General features: G+C 44.8%; 1 protein-coding gene and 1 long non-coding RNA gene across 2 annotated transcripts in view; both read left to right on the plus strand.

The window, feature by feature from the left end:
* cabin1 (calcineurin binding protein 1) overlaps window positions 1–23,008 on the plus strand; it is a 77,603-nt gene that overhangs the window by 48,197 nt on the left and 6,398 nt on the right. Inside the window, 8 exon segments of the mRNA XM_042099859.1 lie at window positions 503–666; window positions 1,023–1,119; window positions 2,045–2,552; window positions 2,555–2,784; window positions 7,756–7,830; window positions 19,439–19,796; window positions 22,257–22,418; window positions 22,699–22,898. Of these exon segments, the coding sequence (XP_041955793.1) occupies window positions 503–666; window positions 1,023–1,119; window positions 2,045–2,552; window positions 2,555–2,784; window positions 7,756–7,830; window positions 19,439–19,796; window positions 22,257–22,418; window positions 22,699–22,898 (1,794 nt within the window).
* LOC121714797 lies at window positions 20,492–21,567 on the plus strand. The gene is made up of 2 exons (XR_006033439.1): window positions 20,492–21,420; window positions 21,482–21,567. It is a non-coding gene; the product is annotated as an uncharacterized LOC121714797 (long non-coding RNA).

Consider the following 23,008-nt stretch of genomic DNA (forward strand, 5'->3'; position numbering starts at 1 on the left):
GCTACATCAGCCTGCTGTTGCTTATATTTCATGGCGTGGGTTCAAACAACGGGCACGCAAGGCTGATTCATGCTGCCAAAAGAGCAAGTGGTCACAAAGCGGTAATATTCTAATCCGTGTCATCGGCGTCTCCCTCTCTTACTCACACTCTCGTTGGTGCGCTCACTCACTCTGTGTCTTGCCTCTTCGAAGACGCCGCCGCTTTTGCAATTTGCTGTAATTGAGGATTAGAGTGTTTAAATGTCAGCGCGAGCCACCAGCATCTCACGTTGCCTGAGCCTCGATGGTAGGGCTTTCACTTTTGACAAAGGTCAAGGCCAAAGCCTTCGCTGGCAGGAAACTTAAGACAGTGGAGTGGCAGAAGATGATCCGCAGCTTCTGCCTGCAGACCCCGAGGCTTGTGTGGGTGTATGTGTGTGTGTGTGTGTGTCTGAATTCTAGTTCATTTATTTCTCTCTATCTCTCTCCCTTTCTCTCCTCTCTCTCCTCTCTCTCTCTCCAGGGCATCTGGCGTATTCCAGTGGATGAGATTGATCGGCCAGGCAGCTTTGCGTCTCATATGAACCGCTCCATCGTGCTCTTGCTGGAGGTGCTGTCTGAGCTCCGGGACCACGACACATTACTTAAAGTCTCGTTCATGCTGCAGAGAACCCCTGACCAGGGAAAGTAAGACACACACACACACACACACACACACACACACACACACACACACACACACACACACACACAGGTTTCTGTACACAAATGAGCTATTTGTAGTGGTGTTCTCTTCCTGTGTCTGAGTGGAATAGTGGTGGAAAGTAAGAAGAGCCCATGTCACCCCCGCCACTCATACTGATGGAAATGCTACTGCAACTTTCAATATTTACACTGCCATCATGTTCTTATTTAGAGTCAGGGGGGAAAAGGAAAGCACTTTCTTTTTTCTTCTTTTCTTGTTCCTGTTTTTCCCAAGCTCCCAGTGACTAATCCAGTGCTATGTTCTTGTCTCATTCTCTCCATCCTCTTGCTTGGCTCAGGAAATATTTGCGTGATGTGGACCGCCAGGTTTTGGCGAAGCGAGCGTTTTTCCTCACTGTGAAAGTGCTGGAGGACAATCTGAACAAACTCACTGGGGTACGGTACTCAGCACAGCCTACAGTCTGTCAGCACATCACAAACACACACACGTGCACACACAGACACACACACACACACACACACACATATTAGCTGTTTGTAGTGGAGTTCTCTTCCACAAATCCCCGGACTTTTGGAACAGTGGAGGCAAAACATGAATCAAAGGAAAATGCCATTTGTATTTCGTTAACATTGGCCAGGGTGGATGGACGTAGGATCTTGTGGAAGCTTAATTGAGACCAGAAAGTCTTTGGTGAGAGAAAGTACACTCAAGGAGGACATTTGGATTTTTTCAAATCTACTCTAAATGAACAAATTATTAAATCTATTATTACTACTACAAGGCATCATCATTATGCCAAATGTTTCTCACTATGTCAGAAAACGTGCTAACATGCTATTTTAAGCTAATAAGTGCTATTAAGCAGTAATAGGTAGCTTGAATACAAGATTACAGTTTCTGATTCTGACCACAGACTAGGTTGGTATTTTTCAAAGGTCAGAAATTCTGCCCTTATATTATGAAGTTGCTCAATGTTTTATATTTTTTATATATTTTAATATATATTTTATATTTTTACGGTCTTGTAACTACCTGTAGTTCAGTTCAGTATTACCTTGAAGGGACTTACTGAATAGCCTATATGGTGTTCCATATCATCAGTCAACAGTGTTTGTCCACCGTTTCCTTCTCAAAAAACTTGAATTGCAAAGAGTACCATATACTTGAACCGACTTCTTTGAGGATTCTTACAATACGTGCAAACTCCTTCACAAAAAGACATCCGTTGAGTCTTCAAAAGGTCATTTTCCGTGTGGCGGTTGAAGGTTGCTTATTGTAACTGAGTGAAATGCGAGAAATTGCAGGTATTTTTTCTCTTCTCCGTTCTCAGTTGAGCATTTCCCTGTTTTGCGCCACCAGGTATCAGAGCCGCCTCCTAAAGTTCCTGTCCCTTCCATGGGGGAGATGACGACGGCTGACCCAACCAGCAGGCCCTCTGCAGAGGCCGCCAAGCACACCCAGCCGCCTCAGAAGCCTGCCCTGACCGAGGCCCCAGCATCGTCCACCTCAGCCGAGGCAGCACCCAGAGACGACTCCCCAATGCAGCAGCAGCAGCAGCAGGCGTCTGTGCAGGCACCTGCTGAAAAACTGACCGATCCCCAGGGCAGGGCTGAGGGCACGCAGGGTGAGAGTGCCAGGGCGGGCAGCGCGGAAGAGCCCATGGAATTGGACTTGGGACACAGTTTGGCCACCGCCACAGTCACAGCCACGCCGAAGACGGCAGACTCTCAGAGCGCGAGCCTCCTGGCCGAGAAGGAGGCCCTGCAGACAGTGCCGGAATCCTCAGGGAAGGCTCCGGAGAGCGGCGGCCACACGCCAGAGCTGTCTCTAGAGGAGCTGAGCATCAGTTCTAAACAGCATCAGCTGCAGCACTGCAGCATCAGAGCCTAAGCCTGGTACCCAAGGGGCCGCCCCCCACATCGGCCCCGAGCGCCTCAGAGCGCCGGCCCCGGAAGAGGAAGCTCCTGGAGGACGTGGAGTCGGGCAAGACCCTCCTGCTGGATGCTTACAGGGTGTGGCAGCAAGGTCAGAAGGTCATGACCTATGACCTGGGCCGCATTGAGAAGATTATGTCTGAGACATACATGCTCATTAAGCAGGTGGGTAAAAAAGGGCATTCATAGTGTTTTATAGTGTGTTTTGGTATTGTGAGGAATGAGGATATCACCCTGAGAAATAAGGCCCTTGGGTTGCAAGTTTTAAACAACGAAAACAGAAAGAATGGAGGCAGCAAAGCTAGGAGTTATTCCAGATGGACAAGAACAAGGTAGGCAATCGGTGTGCTTGTCAGAACTAAAGCCAGACGTCACGTTACGCTAGAACAAAACTAAAGGTAACTTAAGCCTGTATAGGGCTGTATCAAGTTGTCCAAATGAATAGGTCATTGTGGAAGTTGTCGTTGTATTATTGCATGTGGATGTTGTTATGCTATGTAGGCTACTTTTTTGCTGACTGACCAATGCACGGACCTAAAACGGAGAAATATTGTTCACGAGTGATTTTTTTTTGCGGGGGGGGGGGGGGGGGGGGGGTGATGGGTGTGCGTACCATAGCAGTAATTTCTGCAGGCGCCCCTGGAACAGGCCCCATATTTTCTATGTCTCTCTAATCCATTTTTGGTCCGGTTAGTATGTCTGGAGCTTTTCTCATTGTAAACAGTGGTGAGAAATTACCTGAGAAATTACAGCATTCAATTCCATGCTTCTGCCTTGTACATCATCTTTTGTATTGTCAGACTCTGTATGGCAGAGATGACTTATGGACTAACAACAGTGAACTGCTATCTTAAACAGGTGGACTGATGGTCAAATGAAAAATAGTTATCTTATATGAAATTAAATATTGTTTGTGAGTTCTTTAACTCATTTAATTTAACTTATTTTGTTGAAAAATACATGTTTGGTGTAGTCGATATTTGGTCTAGTTGTTAGGGTAGTTGATCTGTTAAGGCAGTATGTTGATAATGAGAGTAGTCTATTTTATATGTTGGCTGTAATGGAAGGGATGCCAATATTTGAGTGAGCTCAGAAAGAGGAAATCCTCCCCACCAGCTGTGTGCAGTGAAACATGGCTGTGGTGTGAGGCCACCAGTGTCTGACCAGCAGGGGAAGTCCAGTATGCTCAGGGGCTCCTTGTCGTAGGCTATTTATATCTCTGCTGTTTTTCTTTTCATATGAATACTATGCCAACAGTGGGCCAAACTTCCTGTGGCCTGGTGCTGATATGCTAACTGCTAAGACCTACTGCCAAGATGTTCCTGTGTACTGATGCCTGTAAAGGCCACACAGAGGCCGTAACACTACAAAGACCATGATGCTGTTCATATAGACGCAACATAGTCCTTGTTTGTAATCCATCATCCATCGAATTCAGTGCCGTGGTCACGTTACTTTAGCTGCCCAGTGTGTGTGCTCAAAGAAGACTCTGTTTCTGTAAATGGGGAAGCAAAGTGACTTTAAATTAATCATATTCTTGCCAATCAACAAACATAATTTCAACATGAACACAGGATGTATTTAATTGGATGCTGAGCCCAGCTATTAACAACCTTTTATCAAGATTTATGGTTGCACCTTTAAAAAAAGAGATGTCTGTTAACTTAAAGTTAAGCTTAACAATAATTTCCCCAACTGTGTACATGTGCAAAATGATTCACTGTCATGGACGCTTCTTTGTTGTGGATGTTCTTGTATTGAAACGTTGAAGGTTCACTTGCTGATAGTTTCGCGGGAGCACTGATCCCATCATTGAGCTAGCTATTTTAAGCATTCCAAAAATGTACAACTACTGCACCTTCAGACTTGACTGGTGTCTAGTCTGACATGACTGGCACTGGGCTACAGAACTGGTTTAGAACACTTGCCAAATGTGACAGCTCAACTGTCTGTTTTTCCCCCAAGGCAGAAAGTTTGAGTCAGGGTTTATCCATTTTATTTACTCTCTCTCGGCCCAAGCAAGCACAGACAGGCAGCTTCTCCATTTTTTAATCCCTTAAAAGCACCGCTGTGTCACCACCATTTAGGCAGCATGTGACTTATCTCTCTGCTTCCCTCATCATAACATATTTGGCATTGTGCAGCAGAACACATTGATTATAGGCTGCACCATCTGATGAAAGGGTTTGGCAAGAAGCACCCTGCCATGGTGGTTATTCCTCCGGTTATTCTTCTCTAACCCACAATAGGCGTCATGCTATTTATTTATTCGAAGGCGAGAGAATAGGGAAAATACAGTAGAAACCCCCGAACTTGCCACTGAATGTGCTATTAGTAGGGGTAGGATAATTGCCAATGGTAGTGAAATGTCTCCCCCCCCCCCCCCGCAATTCTTTGCTGTTTAACGACAGGCATTACTATATGAAGCTCCAGAAGCACCAGTGATTTCCTGCCTTTCTTTCTTTCTAAAATTAGCCTCGATTTACTCGGTGCTTCTGAAGAAAGCGGGGGGTTGCATGCGTTTCCGTTTCTTTTGTGTTTGCAGTCTGTGCACAGGTCTGTGCGGTTACCAGTTCTCACTCAGCAACAGTCCTCAGAAGACCTCACCTCTATTGGATGCTGCTGACCCCAGACAAGCAGAAAGACCTGTGGTACTCATGGCAGCATGAGGTCCAGTTTACCAGTTGGCTGCTGCTTCTGCGGATTAGGTTTGCAGTTAGCCAAATGCAATTGTCTGAGTACAATATATGAGATAGAGGTATAGATTCTGACAACCTTCCTTCCCCATCGTGGAGCACAGGAGATAGAGATAGAGAGATGGACCTGTTTCTGTAGACATAGAACCTTGCAAACAGTTTGGCCATGCAGTGCTTCTAGGTCTACTTTGATACCTATAAAGTAGAAAAAAGTAAAGAGACCTGTTTACTTTCAGTTTGTCACTAATTCATGCCATTTATTTATTTGGCTGCTGAGCATGTTATGATTTTGTACAATATTATCAAAGACATTATTCAGCCGTTTGGAATACTAAATTGATCATACTTTGTTATACAAGCAGGCATTTATAGTTTGACAGCTAGCTTGTCACAGTCACCAAAAAGCTTTTCTCCAAATATATTGCAATCCATATCAAAGAAAATCCAGAGCAAAAATCTTTACATGGGGGGGGGGGAGCATATAAGGTATACTGACCACTAATGGACAGATGCTACATAGGCTTTCATTAAACTAGGTGAAATATTACTTTGCTTATTTGCATTTTTTTCTTGGGTCATCTTATCAGTGATGATTGCCACTGACATTTCCTGCCTATTACTGTGTTCCAAAACGAGGCCAATTAGACCGTGTTTTTGAAGGATTCCAGAAACTACCGCCTGCTTCTTGGGACTCCCAAGTGCTCCCTGATCTCCAGGAGGAGCAATTAGTGGGCTGGAGAGGGCAGGCAAATCAGACTCTCAGCTGGCTGGCTAATTAATACCTTATACAGTGGCAACTTGCTTGTCAATGCTCAGTCCTGAGGCGACTGTACTGTAGATTATATACACACAATGCATTTGGGGTAAAAACAATAAAACACAGCTAAAAAACAACAAGACAAAACACACCTAGGACAAGAACAAGTAAAAATGGTGTAATAATTAAATAAAAAAAGAGAGAAAGGCAGTCTATTGCACAATTGGAATGTTATTGTATATATATCAGGGGACAGTTCACTGGTTCATTTGGGTGTTGAGTGTTGGAAAGAAGCCTTTTATGCTCCTGTATGTCCTTCCAGAGGCTACTACTTGTGGCTTTCATATGATATATTGGCATGATGATCACTTATCCCTAAATATGCTGTTTGATGCCATAGATTCTAACCTGACTCTCGCCAGATGAATTTCGTTCCGCTTAGCTCCGCCTAGCTTCACTCACATCCATCTGGGACCTCTTCCGTTGAGAGTGATTTCTGCACCAGATTTTATGGTAGAGCCAATCAGGACGCAGGGTGGGAGTTTCATAGATGTGACATAGCGTAGAAGCGACTGTGAGACTGTTATCAGCGTCTTGGAGTAGGAGGTTGAAGTAGCACGTCAATAGATGACGGACAAGTGGCTTATTCAATCATATGCAAGCATTTTTTGATTAGGCCCAGCCTTCTGAAGCAACACTCCAATGGATTGATCCCAGATGGATGAGTGGAGCTAGGCGGAACGAAATTCATCTGGCGAGAGTCAGGTTAATAGATTCAACATGGTGCAGGAAACGTTTTTGATGATTGGTGACTCCTCAGAGATTTTCTTGTGTTCTGAATCAGCCTAGTTAGTTTGATTGCTGTGTAGCATTTGCATTTACATTGTACATTTGTATTAATTTAGCCAGTGGAGCTCAATGAACAGCAGGGTAATGTGTGAAAGCAGAGGTTGATTGGCAGTGGTTTCACCACTGAAGAGAGTGTTACAGTAATCGAGGCGAGAGAGACCATCATCTGATTTGTCTTATATTGAATAGTGTGAAGCGGCATGACCGGGCAACAGAGGTGACGTGGTCAGAGAAAGTCTGGTCATCAATCATGACACCCAAGGTTCCTGCAACCTTCGTAGGAGCAAGAGCTAAGGAGTCAAATTTGATGCTGATGTTGTGGTGTATAGTTTATTAGGCTGAGAAGATCAGCAATTTGGTCTTAGAGAGGTTGAGTTGGAGGTGATGTTCTTTCATCCATGTGGATATGTCAGAGAGACAAGCAGACATCCGTGTTGAGACCATGGGGTCATTAGGGGGGAACTATAGAGAGTTGGGTATCCTCTGCGCAGGGGTGATATGAAAAGTGACACATGTGAGTGCCATGTACACCTCGCTGGGCCCAATTATCCCTAAGAGAAGGAGCCCCAGTACTGAGCCTTGGGGCACCCCCGTGACGAGGCAGTGAGATACTGATGCTTGTCCTAGCTATGACACAACAAATGGAATTGTATTCCTTTAGATTCTTATGAAATATATGTTCACGGTGAGCATCAAATCTCAGACAAATCTGACTCAAAAAGACTTGCTTTAGACTGTTAATGTTGGGCAGCTTTGGAAAGAGGCTTTAGTGGACTGCCAAACCGAATAGTGAATGTGAATTCTTAACTCCTTGCTGGTCTTCTCCACTGATAGGTGGATGAGGATGTGGCTCTGGACCAGGCTGTGAAGTTCTGCCAGATTCAGATGGCTGCTTCAGCACAAAGACAGGTAAGAAATGCATTCATTAACACATCTCTCACACACACACACACACACACACACACTTTCTCTCACTCTCTCTTACTCTCACTCACTCACTCTCACACACATACAGACACACCTGCAGGGATCTACACACACACACCTGCCGGGATCTTCACTGACACCTGAGTGTGTTTTAATGTTTGAGCCCCCATTAGTGCGTCATGTTGTCTGATGTCCAGGTAATGGCCTCTCCCTGACCCCATCCCTCTCCAGCCTAATGAGCGTGCTCCATCCAACAGCCATTATTCTCTCCTCTGCTCTGCCACCAGCAGGCAGGGCACCACTCCATCTGTCTCCATCTAGCACCTCACACATCCTCCAGAGGCTGCTGATCTCCACTCCACTCTGTCACTCTCACTCTCTCTCTCTATGGGAGCCTCACCCCCTGACCTGTCACTGCTCCACTGCAGTGATTTAATCAAGAGAAAGACCGACACTGACACACACACACACACACATACTTGTTCAACGCAGTGCAAATACAACATTCTCCAATTAACCCAGGCCTTTGAGCTCATCTGTCTTTGCATCCGGACAGGTTATGTCTCCCAAGAGCAGTAATTTATTTGAATTTATGGACACTTGCTGACAGTAGTCTCTTCTCAATAATCAGGAAAGTGTTTGTGGGTGGGTGGGTTGTGTGTGAGCGTGTCTGCATCCACGCCCCTGTAGATTGATATGCGTAAATTGGAGGGTTTTTGTCATCCGTCCCCTTTCCCAAAGATGCACCAGCAGCATGCATCCTTATTTCCTCATGAAGGGTCAAGATGTCTGATCAGTGAGCCATTAAACAGTGCTGCGTCTGCATCTCTCTCTCAGCATTCGGTCCAGTTACAGAGAGAGTCTGAGGCACGAGGGTTATACGTTTAAAAAGCCTCTAGCATCTCGCATGGCTATTTTGTTGAAACATGCCTACACTTTCAGGGCCTAAATTTCAGCGCGGGATTAAGGGTATTGCACATAATTTGTTTAAAGCGATGGTTCGGAGTAATTTCACCCTAGGGTCCTTTGCACCATGACCCCGAGCCAAACACCCTCCCAGAACCTTTTTTTCCTTGGTTGAACCCTGGTCGAGTAGCGCTGTCAGAAACTAATGACGTTCTGCAGTCGTGATGGAATCAACTTTTATCTCGTAAATGACCCCACTAATAATGCCCTGAATGGTACGAAACTTCTGCAGTAGTACAACTATGACCTTTAGTCCAATAACGAGGCGTTAGAAAGTTTGTAAGTGCACCAGGAGTTTATTTAAATAAGACTTGCCTGATTATCTGCTACTATACCGCTGCATCGACGTTTCTTCCGTGATTTTGGGAAAAAGCCCGTAAAAGTCCTGGCATGTGAGAAGCACTGAAGGTGGGAATTCCCCCCCCCATTTTGAAAAATGAATTTTAAGCCCTGACTTTTCAGCATAATAGCCTTCATCAGGGCCAGTCATAATGGCTGGAAACCCAGCCTTACACCCCAGCGAAACGTTTGAGAGTGAGAGTCTGCGTCGTCTTTGTTTCTGCAGTCAGTCCTTTCCCTGCAGAGGAGCGGACTCTGGGTGCCTCGTGAGGGGAAATGTTGGCCAGGTTCTGTGCTTTTGAAGCACCCCTGCTCCATCTGTTCATCACAGTTTCTCTAACACTCTCATCACTCATGCTGTGAGCGCTCCGTTGTTCTCTTCTTTCTCCTCGCCACTTTCTCACTCTCCCGTTTCCATCTGCCTTTCACTTTTATGTGCTTTTATTTCAACATCCGTCTGTTCACTTATTCACTCACTCACTCACTCACTCATTCCTTCATCCGTTCATCCATCTGTCTATCCCTCCCTCCCTCAGTCTCTTCATTCATTCGTTTGCTTCTGCATGTGGATGTAAACAGGTAAGGATGCGAGCAGTCATCAGAGCGTCCGTGTGAGTCACGACTGCACGCAACCACCATCGTTTGAAGAGAGGAAGTGTTTTTCACTTGGGTTTTTCCCCCAGGTTCCCGCAGGGAACCTCTCCCCTTTGTCTTGGTGTCAGGACTTTGTCTTCCCTAGCTGCGTGCTGGCAGGCAGGCAGGTGGGGGTAGAGGCATGGCGTGGGCGTAGGCACGTGGACGAGCAGGTGGGTGGCGGAGTGCGAAGCGTGCCGCAGGCCTGTCGATTCTGGTGTGTGCTGCCATAGAGTGGCACCGTGGGGTGGCAAAGGGTACAACCAGCCCGAACGCTCAGCACCTGCTCACACCAGAAGCCTACACACATACTCGTGCACACACACACTTGCTCACACACAGTGTCCTCCCTAACATTACAGCTCATGAGTGGTAAGAAAGGGCACGTGGTGGGCATATCTCTATCTATCTATCTATCTATCTATCTCTCTCTCTCTCTCTCTCTCTCTCTCTCTCTCTCTCTCTCTCTCTCTCTCTCTCTCTCCCCATCTTCCGGGGTGGCCAGAACATTAGCATGCTCTCTCCTCCATCAGCACAGTTCAGGCCGTGGGTGGGTGGGATGGAGGTTGAGACTGGAGAAGCACAAGCTTCTTTGAAGATGTTCTTATCTCATCACACACTTTGAAAATAAGCTCCAAGGAGCTGGGGGTGGGGGTGGTATCAGCCCTCTGTTTCTCCTCTTCCTTGTTTTGTTTTGTTTTTCCAGCACATGAGACATCATGTATTGCTTCTTGAGATCCTCTGTGCAGCCCGCCACAGAAATGCAGTATCAGTTCAGAGAGTATTGGCCTATACACTTTTTAATGATAATGCTTCATAAATGATGCAGGCTGGTAGCCTTTGAAATGCAGACGCCTCCAGGCATTTTGTTTTAGTGAGAACTTCAGCGGATTGTGTGTGTGTGTGTGTGCGTGTGCGTGCATGCGTATGTGCTTGAGTAGAATCTGTGCCTGTGTGTGAGGTGGGTGGATTGCATCACTACACACAGGTGGCCTTTACTTGTCTACGTTTACTTGTTTTTTTTGCATATGTGTGGGGAGTCTATTTTCTGCTTACTTCTACATGTGCACTTGTGTGACGTATGTGATGTGCGTTTGTCTAGTGCCTGTCTTAGTACCTAGTGTCTGCATATGTGCGTCAGTGTGTGAATCTTCTTAAAAGGATTGAGTGTCTGTGTTTGTGTGTGCAGTTTTTTCTCTCTTTCAGTTTGTGCACGTGATTAATGTGTGTGTGTGTGTGTGTGTGTGGCAGGGTTGAGTGAGAGCTGGTGTGTGTGTGCGTGTGCGTGCTTAGCTCGGGTCTAAATGGAAAATGAGCTGAGGTTGAGCTGAGGAAGCGTAGGCCGCCGGTGGTTTTGACAGCAGCCCCGGCCAGCTCTCACCAATTCCCCTGCCGAAGGTGAGACAGCCTGTCTGTCTGTCTGTCTGCCGGCCCGCCTGCAAGAGGCTGCCTCTCGCATCTCAGACTGAGATGAACCCAGTCATAGTGGCTTCTGGCGGGATAGTTCAGCTCCCTCTTCCCAAAGTCCATTCAGAAGAGACATATTACAGCAAGCACAATACAAAAACTGACATTAAGATAAAAAAAAAAACATTGCTACTTTTTATAAAAGATAACTACACCTGTGTTTCCACAGGGGTGACTGGTATCGTACCACTAAACCTAGAATTATTTATCAGTGTGTTGTGTTATGTTGTTTCATTATGCAACATGAGTGTTCAAAGAACATGAAAAAACAAATGACATGGCACTCTTCACAAGAAGCCTTTATTTAAGACATGGCTGCTATGACTACATGTTGAAACCAGAGACTTTCTAATGTGGAGACACAGCACTCAAAAAATCCTCCATAGAAATGCATGGGGTTAGTTTGTAACGCCAATATGGCCGTTGTCTACACATATCCCACCCCTTCCTCGGCAAAACGTCGACATGTAAATACATTGAGCCAATCATGTGGTGTGATGTGAATACATTGAGCCATTCATATGGTGTGTTGTGAAGACATCGTGTCAATCATGTGTTGTGAACTCCCCGCTGGAGCTGAAGGTTGGTGTCGTGAAGCCTTGCGCACCCGCATTTCTGCCAAATAGGATGCCCGATGAGTGTCCAAAAAGCGTTGCAATATGGCCGCCGAGTGGAGGGACTTGCCTAAAAGGACTTTGTTGAAACACCCTCATACACATTTCAGCTATTGTCTTGATTCCATTTTTTTTTTTAATAAGGTTTTTTTTTTATTAAGAGTTTTTTTTCTCTCTTTTGACTACTCTCTGGAACCTCTCCACTGAGCCGCTTCACGTTGCCCGTCAACACACCGTCTGTTCCCATGGTTTCTGTTCAGTAATAGACCTCTGAAGTTCACCTACAAAAAAGCTGCCATCTTTCACATCCGGTATCCGATTTTTCCTATGGGAAAATAACATGGGGATTTTTAATTATCGCACCACCAGTTAGCTTCAATTAACAACCGGATCTCCTTATATGGGCAAAGATGGCCGTTTTGGTTCTTTTTTGTAGGCGAACTTCAGAGGTCTATGAGTGGGTTCCAACTGATCAGGTTAGAAAGGCAAATGCACACCTCCACCTTTACATAGTAGCCAAATACACTTTTGGGATACCAAGACACTGTGATATCACTGTACAGTGCACGTCGTCGTTACAAAAATACATTCTCAGCATCAGTCACTTTTATATAGTTTAGTTGCAACCTCACTCTTAGAAGGTAAAACTCTGGCATGTTGATTGGATTAAAGTATGGCTCATTCCGAAGCCATAGGTTTGTTTCCTATTTACAGTGCCAGAACAGACCGCTAGTAAATTGTGAGAGATATATTGGATTGTGGACTGTATCTTAAATATGTGGAGCATTGTTGCTGTACCTTTTAATATGCATCTGCACTGATTGGTCAACAGAGGACCCAGTTTCAGCTGAAAGGCTAGGCAATCAAGGACATGGGTAGATAGATGGAGGAGAAATCAAAAATAATAAATAAAAAGTTCTATGGAGATGTGCAAAAGTTGGAGAAAGTCAGATGTGTTTGTGTGTGTGTGTGTGTGTGTGTGTGTGTGTGTGTGTGTGTGTGTATGTGTGTTTTGACGTGTTTTGACGTGTGATGAAAAAAGAAAATAAATAAAAGGTCTGTAGCATAGGGAGAGGGATGTAAAAGTGCTTAAAGTCATGTAGGTGTGTGTGGGGGGGGGGGGCCGTGAGTGCAGAGGAGTGAATGAGTGCAAAGTCAGTATAGTGTGAGTTCAGAGTTGGGAAATGTTTGAGAGTGCTGAGGAGTGAATGTGTACTGAGTGAAAGTCAGTATAGTGTGAGTTCAGATGTTCAGTTTCCCTACGCGTGTTTAATTTTCAAATGAATACTTTTTCTCCTTGGGACAGGCCCGTTTGAGTCTTGGAAAATACTTTTCCATTTGCATTGGGATTGAGATGATTAGAATTTAGCAGTCAATTTGAATGCAACAGTTTTGAAAAAATGTGTGCAGCGTGCTAATGGTGCTAACCGGATTTAATAGCAATTTAGCCAGTCGTCTTGCACGATTGTGAATGTTTGGATTACATTCTGAGGAGGGATGCGCCTGTTGAGAGAGAGAGAGAGAGAGTGCACGGGGCAAGGACTCATTGAGAGTCTGTGTTGAGGTAGGCCTACTTCTATTGTCTACGCTGGTAGAGTTGCACATACTAGCTACAATGCAAGATATATTTAGTAGTGCTGTCAAACGATTACATTTTTTAATCACGATTAATCGCTGAATTCCTATAGTTAATCACGATTAATCACATATTTTATCATATGATTAAAATTCTATTATTTTGCATTTCTGAACTTTCCAGGAGTCCATATTAACAATAAATCAGTTATTGTTTATCTTGATTGGGATTCAAATGAAAGCAAAGCAAGTTACTTTATTAACTGAACTTTAAGACATAATCAAATAGACCTATTTCAAATCAAATTTCAAAAGATGTGCAGCAGACCTGAGGCAACACAATATATTCTTCAGAAATATAGCTGATATAAACTGAAATAAACAGAAATAAACAAACAGAAAATATTATATTCATACTATATTCATTATCTTTGAGTTCAGTTGAAAATAAGAAACTTTTCAACATGAGTGCATTGCCATTTTATAGGCCTACAGTCTATGGTGCACGGTCACTTGCCATACACATCAACGCCGAAGTTTTTAACAGGCAAACACTGGATGAACAATGGATTTTATGGAGCAGCGACCGAATATAACTGAATCGTGATTTACACGGCTGCAAAGTGCGATTCTGGTGTGCGGAGTTGTATTGAAAAGAATGGAATCTAATGTAAATGAATGTCGAAAGCGGAGTGCATCGCAAATAGCAGCAGCCAAAGAGGAATGTTGATAACAGAACAAGTGACGGTGAAAAAATCTTTGGCGGCACACAACTAATGCGTCAGCCTAGGCTACTACTCTTTGGCCGGCTCGTTAGCCCAACCAAGTGTGTGCAGCATGCCTTTACGTAGCCTACTATCTGCATGACGCCCCATTTTAGCGGAAAACATGTTAACATTATATCATTGAAAGACAGCTAGTAATCACACGTTGACGTTACATCTAGTTATTAATTCACAGGACATTCAATCATTTTACTAACACGGCAGTTATGAAGAATTATGTTTATGTAACTTACTCATCCTAATTCGTTAGGTGTATGATACAAATTTAGCATGTACACTTACCATAATATCCCATGCAAAACGGTAAGCTTGCTAGCTAGCTAACTGTGGAACTTCAGTATAACATAGCTAATTATCTCACCTAGTTGTAGGAAATAGGCTACGTTCATATTACAAGTGATAGAATGAATGTGTGACTTATGTTTAGTTGATGTTATGACATGTAAAGTTAAGCTTTCTGAACGGGCAGTTTGACTGTGCCTATCGATACATTCATGACACTCAGTAAACTATAGTAAACTGGAGAGAGCAAAACATAGGAACATGGTCACATTAATCCCATAAACACACAGATAACTCTTACACCAACCTTATTTTGTGCCTTTTATTCATGTTTGTTTCAAGATTTAGTAAGTTTACTATAAGCACTTTTCGCTCTCCACTTTGATGCAGCATAGATTTCCATTATATCAGTCATCTTCCCCCTAAAAGGGGGCGTGTATGCAGCACATACAACGTTCCATTCCATTCGTCAGTGCATATTCCGGTCTGGCTAGATCGGTGTGGTGTTGTAGTTGTTCTAACGTTACTAGTTGTTGCAACAGCATGTGAAAAAACTACAAAGTCTCCGTGCTTTCTATTTGTCTCGTAAAGTGCGTATTCCGGTCTGGCTAGATCGGTGTGGTGTTGTAGTTGTTCTAACGTTACTAGTTGTTGCAACAGCATGTGAAAAAACTACAAAGTCTCCGTGCTTTCTATTTGTCTCGTAAATCCGCCGCCCGAGTTGGAAAGTGTAAATTACCCAGCTTTCTTGCGGCATTTTGGGCAGGCACGCCCACTTTACCTCGGAGTACTTGAGGGTACCCCGAGGTGGACGTACGACCTTAACAACAAACATGGCTGCGCCCATAGTTGAGATGAGATGACATGTATTTTTTTGCATATGTACTGTGTTGGTCATGTTAATGTTGATGTAATGCTCTTACACACTAGATTACATTGCTGCTTCAATCTGGTCGCCAATTCATGCATTGCACGGTTTTGTTGTGCCTGCAATACAATGTAACAATTTGTTTTCCAGCCGTTTAGCTAGAGGCTACATGTAGCACAAAACAATAACAATGACTAGCCTCCTGCTAATGCCCCTCGTGGCTCGAGAGAAACGTGTTCCTATAGCCATCAGAGCTCATTCGTACATGTTGTACGAGTGGGTGTACGATGATTTACAAGACAAATAGAAAGCACCATAAGTTACACCAAAATGAATGTTAATCTCGCGATAAAAAAATTGACGTCGTTAAAATAGGTTTCCGTTAACGCCGTTAATAACGCGTTTAACTGACAGCACTAATATTTAGCCTATTTATTTATGGACAATGTAAGGCGGGAGGTATGTGTTGCTTTTAATTATCGAATGTTCTATCGAACGCATTTTTATTGATATCGATTATATGTCTATTGCGATACATATCGCTATTGTTTTATCGCCCAGCCCTAGTTGGTACTCTGTGTGATATTCGCAGATCATCAGCTCAGCTACACAGCTCTCATAACTGTAACAGCTTCACAGAATAGCCACTGTTACAGAAAAAAACAGCATCACAGAATAGCCACTGTTACAGTAAAAGTACAGTAATTGTGGAAAGCGTTATTGTTTTGGAGCTTGAAGCTGTGAGGCAGATTTTTGTGTGTTGCGTCTTGCCACCACCACTACCGTACAGGAACACAGAAGAAAAGAGGCATCCGGAGTGACCCCTGCGCTCTCAGGTATGGCCTCGCCACGCACTGGGCGGCTTCTTGGTGGCCCTTGTAATGTTTTACCCATAGTACCCTCTGTCTCGGGGATGAGCTGGGAAGTGAGATTACTGGGATGTTGCGCATGAAGCCTGAAGTGTGATCAAATATGACAGAGGGAAACCTTCCTGGGAATTTTCTTTTTTTATATATATCTGAATTTGGGTAGAAATTATAAAATTTTCACTGTAAACAAAAAGAAAGTGACAAGCAACAAAGCAAAATAGCCACAAACTTTTGCCTGCTTGCTGACTTTGAACGCATATTGGGCTTTAGGCTCAACATACCACTTCTCCTGTTTCATAGCATACCCCTCTGGTGGCTCATGCACCTTTACTGTCAGGAAGCTGCGTTTGCATGCCGGTTAGTATCAATATAGAGCCTGCGTTGGACTTTTCTATGCATCTCGCTTCTCTCTGTGGGAGTTTGTTTTTAGCCTTGCAGGCAGGAAAGACTGTTGTGTGATTGCACCACGTAGCTATGAGGAGCTCAGTCATGGTCAGGTCCAATTTTCAGTTCTGTTAAATGGATGGAGGTGAGGTATGGACCAATGTGGACATGATGACCAGTTTGTGTTATGTAGCTTTGTAATGGATTTTTTTTTCCAACGATGGATAGAGGCTCCTTAAAATTGTTTGTTTGCTTAGTGGCCAGTAGGTCACCCACCATGTCTGCCCATGTCTTTTCCATCCAGTGTTCTTTCCACCAGCCACTCTGATTGAATTGTTCTTATTATTATTTTATCTTTTAGGAATAGGTAGGTTGGGTCAAATGTCGTATTCATGTTGTTGCATTCTTGGTTGGCTGGACAACAGTTACTGTTGTAAATGTGTGCTAAAATGCTTTGCAATTCTATGGTCTGTTTTATATATAAGTAAGGTTATCTGTGTTTTACAGTAATGCTGGAAAAAAGATGGGACAGACCGTTATGTTTTTGCCGGGAAACGTGTGTCATATTTGTGAATCATTCTCATATTGTTTCCATTGAAGTATGCTGAATGATCAGTGAGATTTTACATTTCATTAGTGCCTTTTCATGGTGGTTACTTACTCTTCATGGTAATTCTGCTCGTTTGGTTTGTGAAATAGAACAGGGAAATGACTAACAAGCTGCCTCGACTTGAAAAGTCTTATAGTGGTCGGATATCCGGCTGATGCAGAATTTGTTCGAAATGTTGAGAAATGCGTCCTGGCATATGAACTCTCTGAATAAAGTTGCGCTTGGCGAGTTGATCCTGTGTTTGAGATAACCTTTGTGAAAGGAGACTGACAGATTTTAAGGGGAATTTTCTCAATTCAGCACCTCTTATAAACTTGTTGTTGTGTAGTTTTGTTTTGGACTGAGTAAAATGGAAACATGTCTTGTCATTTTCTGAATCAGAACTGTACAGAAACTCGGCACACACTGGCTTTTTCTGCAGGTGATTTGTATAGCTTGGGGCTCTCTTTTTCGAGTGCCAACCTCTAGTGCTGGGCGGTATGACCAAAAATGTATATCACGGTATTTTTCTAAATTCTTACGGTTTCACGGTATATGACAGTATTTTTTTTTTTCATGCATAATCAGATGTTCACAGCATTTTCTACAGGTTGAGAGAGGAATTGCTGCAGTACATTGACTAAGGATGGTCTATTTTACTGTCATGATGTAGAATAACTCCACACTAGTGGTAATGCAGTTTTGCATGGCCCCAGAAAATGATGCTGTTTACAAAGAGCCACTCATGATTCTAATGAAGAATCTAATCAGAATGCAAAGACAATTGCAGTCAAAATACAGAACTTTTACTGTGCAAATTTCACAAACATCTTGTAGCCTATAAAACCAATACAAAAAGTAGTGCAACTTTATACTTTTTTGAAAATTATACAATTTAAAACGAAACCTCTCTGCTAATATGCTTACTCTGTCAAATAGGCCTATCAGAAACATGCCTTGTTGTTATTGTGTGGTTTACATAACGTTAGTGGTAGGCTAACGTTAACTTCATGTGGATGTGGATGTCTTGTTAGCCTGCCATGAGCTTCGGTTCGGTTCGCTAAGCAAAACATTAACAAAAAAGTTTGTTTTGGTGCACTGATGACAGTCAGGATCATTTCTAACTAGCCAGCTAGTATTGCTCAGTGCATGTCTATAACATGCTTTACTTGCTACCTGGATAATTTCAGCGAATATTCTTAAGGTGAGATGAATGATAAGCTCATTAAACTTCACTGTGTTCGGTGGGTTGCTAACTAACGACATCACCTACTAGCCAGCGTGTGAAAAAAGTCCCGTCTGAAACACTGTCGCGCGGCGCAGCGCTCCAAACGTTGTGTAATCAAATACACCGGTATGGCGGTATATTAAAAATTCATATCATAACGAAAATATACACCGGTATACGGTGTGAACCGGTATACCGCCCAGCACTACCAACCTCCTACTTTCTGGTTTCTGGGTTATCATTACAGCTCAGTAATTGTGTGGACTGCCTGATATAATTCCTGCTAAAAAGCAGGAAAATAGACATCAGTACCTCTGCCATTCCCCCCTGCAGAGAGAGGGGGAGAGAGGGAGAGAGAGCGAGAGAAAATAAGAGTTTGAGAGACTAAATGGAATAGAAGCATCCATCGTTGAGTCTCCTTGGGCTCCAGCTTTGCCTGCCTAGTTACCATGGCAGCGGCTGTTGCTGCTGGTTTGTTTGTAAGGCTCTAGTGGTCCTGAGTGTTCCTCCACACACACACACACACACACACACACGCACATGTTCACTCACTCACACACACACACACACACACACACACACACACACACACAAAGTGAATGGAAGTGACGGGCTGTATACAGAACCCCACACACGAGTACCTCCACTCGTTGACTTGCTCCCACTGATGATGTGGGCGGCAGTGTATGCGTGTGTGTTTGGTCGTGCGTGTGTTGGTGACGCACACTCCCGATGACCATCCCTACTGCTCACTGACGCACTGGGCAGGTAAGCCACCTATGGGCTATAATCACATTGAAGGGTGTTTTGAATAAGTGTGTGTGTCATGCCTTGATAAAGTTAGCATTACTGTTAAGGTAAAGAAATCTATAAGATGCCTTTTAATTCAACTCTCTATCTCTTTCTTTCTCTCTCTCTCTCTCTCTCTCTCTCTCTCTCTCTCTCTCTCTCTCTCTCTCTCACACTCTCACACTCTCTCTCTCACGTGCAGACCTCCGTTGACACCCCGGTCACCCCCAAATTCAGCAAAGAGCAGCGCGACATCTTCTTCCCCAGCAACTTCCCCAGCGGGCCGCTCCACAGCCCTCACACGCCCACCCCCACCGCGCTGGCCGGCCACGACAGCCTGCCCACAGAGGCCAGGCAGGGTAAAGTGCCCAGACTGTCGCACCCGCACTCCCACTCCCACTCCCACACCCACACCCACTCGCATCCGACCACGCCCACACAGGGCACGGCGCCACCACTCTACTGTCCACCTCCAGCCACCCAGGACCAGCAGCTGCCCAGGAAGCCCACGAGCAACCCCACGGTGGCAGACATGGCCGCCAGCTTCCACCCCCACACAGGTGAGTGGAGAGGAGGGGAGCAGGGGACCAACACAACAGCTGCCATCAGGAACAAAACGCTCTTGTGGTGAATGCATGTGTGTAATGGCCACATGAATATAATTGATATGTACTAACAATACTGTTTGCGCTTCCCATGTCCTGTAGTCTCTTTAGTCTGTTTCTGTGTTCATCCAGCACTATACATAACAGGACAACATGTGTTTAGTGCCACATCACATCTTTCTTATTCCACTGCTTGGTTGAATTTCCCATTATGTAATTTGAACACCTATGAAGTAGATCCATTTTTCTGGCCGTATCACACTTGTGTATTAATTCGCCAAACTCGTGAAGTTTTTAATGAACTGTCACGTTGCATGTAAAATGCAAACATTGTAGCATATGACGGAGGTGGCTTTTAGCTAGATGGATGACAGCTGGCTAAGGAAAATAGCGATGTTTCAAAGCTAAAGTTTATCAGAATCTTGGGATAGCAACCATCCGTAGCAACCATCCATTTAGAACTAGTAACGGCAGTTTGTCCTGCAAGTTGAGAAATTAGTTGATATGTGTTGGAAGAAAGTAGTTCTACAAACAAGACTGGTTCAGCGATTAAAACGTTGTAACAGGAAATGAACACAATGCAAGTGGCAACAGTGGAATAAGCGGGATAATGGACTCCACGGTGGTCTGTTAACAGAAATGAATGCACTTACGAGGTTTAAACAGCCCTCCGCTTTGCGTCGGGGCCGTTTTACAACCTCGACCGTGCATTTCTGTTAACAGACCACCGTGTCGTCCATTATCCCTTACATATTGCCCACTCCTAGTTCATGGCCTTGCTCTATCCATCCTGATTCTCTGTCTCTCTCTCACACACACACACACACACACACACACACACACACACACACACACACACACAGGTATTGATGAAGAGAATAAGGTGTCGGGTTGAGGTGCTCTCCGCTCTGCATCTGGACTCTGTGCTGAATTCTACCAACGGTTGCCCAGGCAACCTGGAGAGAGAGGTTTAGAACAGAGTGGTGTGTGCGTGTTTATGCGTGTGCGTGTGTGTGTGTGTGTGGGGCGGGGCTAGTGAGAGAGGGGGTGTGTGGTGTGGCGAGGGTAGTGGATTAGTCCGTTTGTCCGTTTGTTGAGCAGCCAGGAGATGCGCTCACACCATCAGTCCTGTGGGAGGTGGCAGACCTCTGCCTGCTTCTCCTTGGCTCCTCGTTTAGCTTTTTGGAGAGTAGCGAGTGTGTAGTTGATATCCGGATATTCGAGGGGATGTGTGTGTGTGTGTGTGTGTGTGTGTGTGTGTGTGTGTGTGTGTCAGTCAGCAACGGAGCATGCATTATGTAATAGTCACCTGTAGACATACTGCCATCTCTCCCTCTCTGTAGTACATCACACCCATGGGCATGTTATTGTCACTTTGCAGACCTACAAACAGAGGTGCACACACACATATACACACACACACACACATATTTTTCATTCACTGTCATTCACATTCACAGTGTTTGTGGTGCTTCATTAGATAATCTGATGCTCTTCCACACAGTGGTGATTACCCAGGCCTCTAATTAGACTATTTGGCTGGCTGCCTGCCTGCTCAGGTGACTGTGTGTGTGTGTGTGTGTGTGTGTGTGTGTGTGTGTGTGTGTGTGTGTGTGTGTGTGTGTGTGTGTGTGTGAGAGAGAGAGAGAGAGAAAGGGAGGGGGGGGGGGTAATTACTCCAAACCTGTAGCCTCATACACAGGTTTATTTACTAACACAAATTACACACAAACACACACAAGTACAGTATTATCGGTTAGATAACCCAGCGTAAATGTGTGTGTGTGTTTAATGTAGATACAGGTGCCTCTGCTAGGTGTGTTATTGACAATACTGTTTATAAGGTGAACATGTGGCTCCATCTAATGGCTAGGAACCTCAATGACAGCATGCGGCCTGTGAGCCATATTGCTTGAGGGTCCAAGTAGATGCCTTGGACTCTTTTCTAATGTCCACTACTAGTACTACTATTATTAATGCTGCTACAGCACTGCTACTGCTCCTACTGTAATGGCCAGTGGTTTTCCCCCACTATTTTCGATTAAAGGGACACCAGGCAACGTTTTCGTGTTAATTACTCATCTTCGTAAGTCGGTATATGGTTAAATGACTCATTACGGGGCGAATGAAGGCTCTCTCTCTCTCTACTGCCTGTAGGAAGAATATCCCACTTGCAAGTTCGGTGTATCCTACCCGCCAACCGAAGCAGGATCAGTTTACAGCACAGAGGCAGGCTAACGAAATGCTAGAGATTGTTGCAAACGTGTGTATAATGGCAGAGCCCTTGACGGAAGACGCAAAGAAAAGGAAAAGAGCTTCAGACCGAGCGAGGGGGAGTTTCGTAGAGAAAAAGCATCAGGCTTGCCTTGTGTCCCTTTAATTTGTTCTAACATTTTGACCTGTGTGTGTGCGCAGCGGAGGGCCGAGAGGAGTGTGGCCCTGAGGGTCTGGCCTACAGGCAGCAGGAGTCGCACCTGTGCCAGCAGATGAAGATGGCCTCTGTGTCACAGGCGCAGGACATGGCCACTTGGGGCAGCGACGAGCCACCCACCTGCAGCGCCTCACAGGCCAGCACAGGTGTGTGTGTGTGTGTGTGTGTGTTTTGAGTGTGTCTTTCTTGCGGTCTTACCCTGTCCCTTCCATATGCTTTTCTATCCATATAATGATGTACAGAGTCAGTTTGTTTGATAAAAGGCCAGTAAAGTACTGAGTCATAGGGGAAACCTTTGATATTTCTTATAAAATGATATTATGCACAGAGATGAAACCAGGGTTTGGTGGTTGGGTGAAGGGGTTAAAGATTTCAACAAATGCTCTCTCCGTCTCAACCTCTCTCTCTCTCTCTCTGTCCCTCCAGAGGACGTGTTTGTGTCCAGTGATCAGCCCCAGCAGGCGGACTCCAGCCGCATCCGCTCCCGGATCCCCCCCAACATGCCAAAGCTCTTCATCCCGTCGGCCGTCACCAAGTTCCCCCCGGAGATCACGGTCACGCCCCCCACGCCCACGCTGCTCTCGCCCAAGGGCAGCGTCTCCGAGGAGACCAAACAGAGGCTCAAGGTCAGGCGCGCGCTCTCCACCTCGCCTCGCCTTCCATTTCACACACTCTCTGCTTGTCTCTCTCTCTGTCTGTGTCTCTCTCTGTCTGTGTCTCTCTCTGTCTGTGTCTC

Source organism: Alosa sapidissima, chromosome 8 (assembly GCF_018492685.1).
Source record: "Alosa sapidissima isolate fAloSap1 chromosome 8, fAloSap1.pri, whole genome shotgun sequence".
In the NCBI taxonomy this organism is placed as follows: Eukaryota; Metazoa; Chordata; class Actinopteri; order Clupeiformes; family Clupeidae; genus Alosa; species Alosa sapidissima.